General features: G+C 50.4%; 1 protein-coding gene across 1 annotated transcript; it reads right to left on the reverse strand.

The window, feature by feature from the left end:
* Positions 1-306: 306 nt before the first annotated feature.
* LOC142005063 (olfactory receptor 52B2-like) lies at positions 307-1,269 on the reverse strand. The gene has a single exon (XM_074982744.1). It carries the CDS (start codon positions 1,267-1,269, stop codon positions 307-309), a length of 963 nt encoding a protein of 320 aa, XP_074838845.1.
* Between the last annotated feature and the right edge of the window lie 315 nt (positions 1,270-1,584).

Raw genomic sequence — 1,584 nt, forward strand, 5'->3', positions numbered from 1 at the left:
GGTAAGGCCCAGAGTTTCTGGAATTGTTCTTTGGACCCTTTCCCCCTTCCTAAGCTTCAGAGGCACATGGATTTAATGTTTGTACCCCTCCGGCAGCTCTCAGCTGCGTCTTCCGGAGCAGCGTCATTGTAGCCATGTCAGTCTCAGGAGATCAGAGACTTACAGTGGATGGGGAAATTACTTTTATTGGTGACAGAGACACGGTTTCAAGCTTACACTTTAGAAGCCCATAGTTACAACATCCCTACAGTGCAAATGAACATCTGGCTTTAATTTTTAAGTGTCAAAATATTTTTGTTGCCTCCTTTAGCTCAGCAGGCAGCTTCTGCCGCAGCATCGATAAAACACCTTGATCACCCTATTCAGCACCGCTTTTGTTGTCACCCCATAAATGATGGGGTTTAACATGGGAGGAAGGAGCAGATGGAGATGGGCCAGGAGGTTGAGTATATAACCAGGGAGGATGTGCCCTAAACTGTATGCAAAAGAGGAGAAAAGGGAGGGTGGGTAGAACATAAGTATGACAGAGATGTGGGAGCTGCAGGTGCGCAGAGCTTTGAGTCGGGCGTTGCTGGATGGGAGCCGGAAGACGGCCCTGAGGATCAGCACATAAGACATAGCAATGAGCGCAGCATCCAACAGAAATACCAACATAGCCATGACGATGCCTAACACCGTGTTGGCTGTGGTGTTGTCGCAGGCCAGCCGGGCGATGCCCTTCTGCTCACAGTAGGTGTGTGGCAGGAGGTTGGTCCTGCAGAACTTCAGTCTCTTCGCCAGCAAGACAACAGGGAAAACAACACAGAAACTTCTTGTGACAATGGCCAGCCCCATCTTCCCAATCACAGCCTTGGTTAGCACAGTGCTGTATCTCAGGGGGTTGCAGATGGCAACATACCGGTCAAATGCCATGGCCACCAGGATGGCCGACTCGGCAATGAAACTGAAATGGATGAAAAACAACTGGGTGAGGCAGGCAGCAAAAGAAATTCCCCCTGCTCTGAACCAGAAGAGATCCAGCATCTTGGGCACTGTGGTGGTCGATAGCAGTAGATCAGCTGTGGCCAGCATGGAGAGGAAAAGGTACATGGGCTCATGGAGGCTTCGTTCTGTCCCGATGATGAATAGCAGGAGAGAGTTGCCAGAAAGTGCTGCAATGTACATCAGACAGAAGGGGATGGCCATCCAGATGTTCGACTCCTCTGTACCTTCGATGCCGGTCAGGATGAAGCTTACAGGGGCAAAATAGGTCTGATTGTCGGCTGGCATCGTGTACCATCCCTTGGAGCTTTTTATGCCATTTCCAGGAGCTAACAGCAAAAGTGAAAATCAGTGAGAACTCAAGTGTGAGCTGGGACTGGAATGCATTTGGTGACAGAGTGAAGGCTGCCTCTGGGAGGCCACCTGGGAAGTGAGATGCCACCGAGCCCTCTGACCCACCAGCATGTCCCCCCCCACCGTGTGTTTCTGGAACAAGGTACAGACATGCTCCTGGTTTTACTAATTCACCAGCATTTGCACAGGTACGGACACAACTTTTTGCCATTATATGAGCCCCTGGAGACCACAGCCAAATTAATTCCA

The sequence above is a fragment of the Carettochelys insculpta genome, chromosome 32 (assembly GCF_033958435.1).
Source record: "Carettochelys insculpta isolate YL-2023 chromosome 32, ASM3395843v1, whole genome shotgun sequence".
NCBI lineage: Eukaryota > Metazoa > Chordata > Testudines > Carettochelyidae > Carettochelys > Carettochelys insculpta.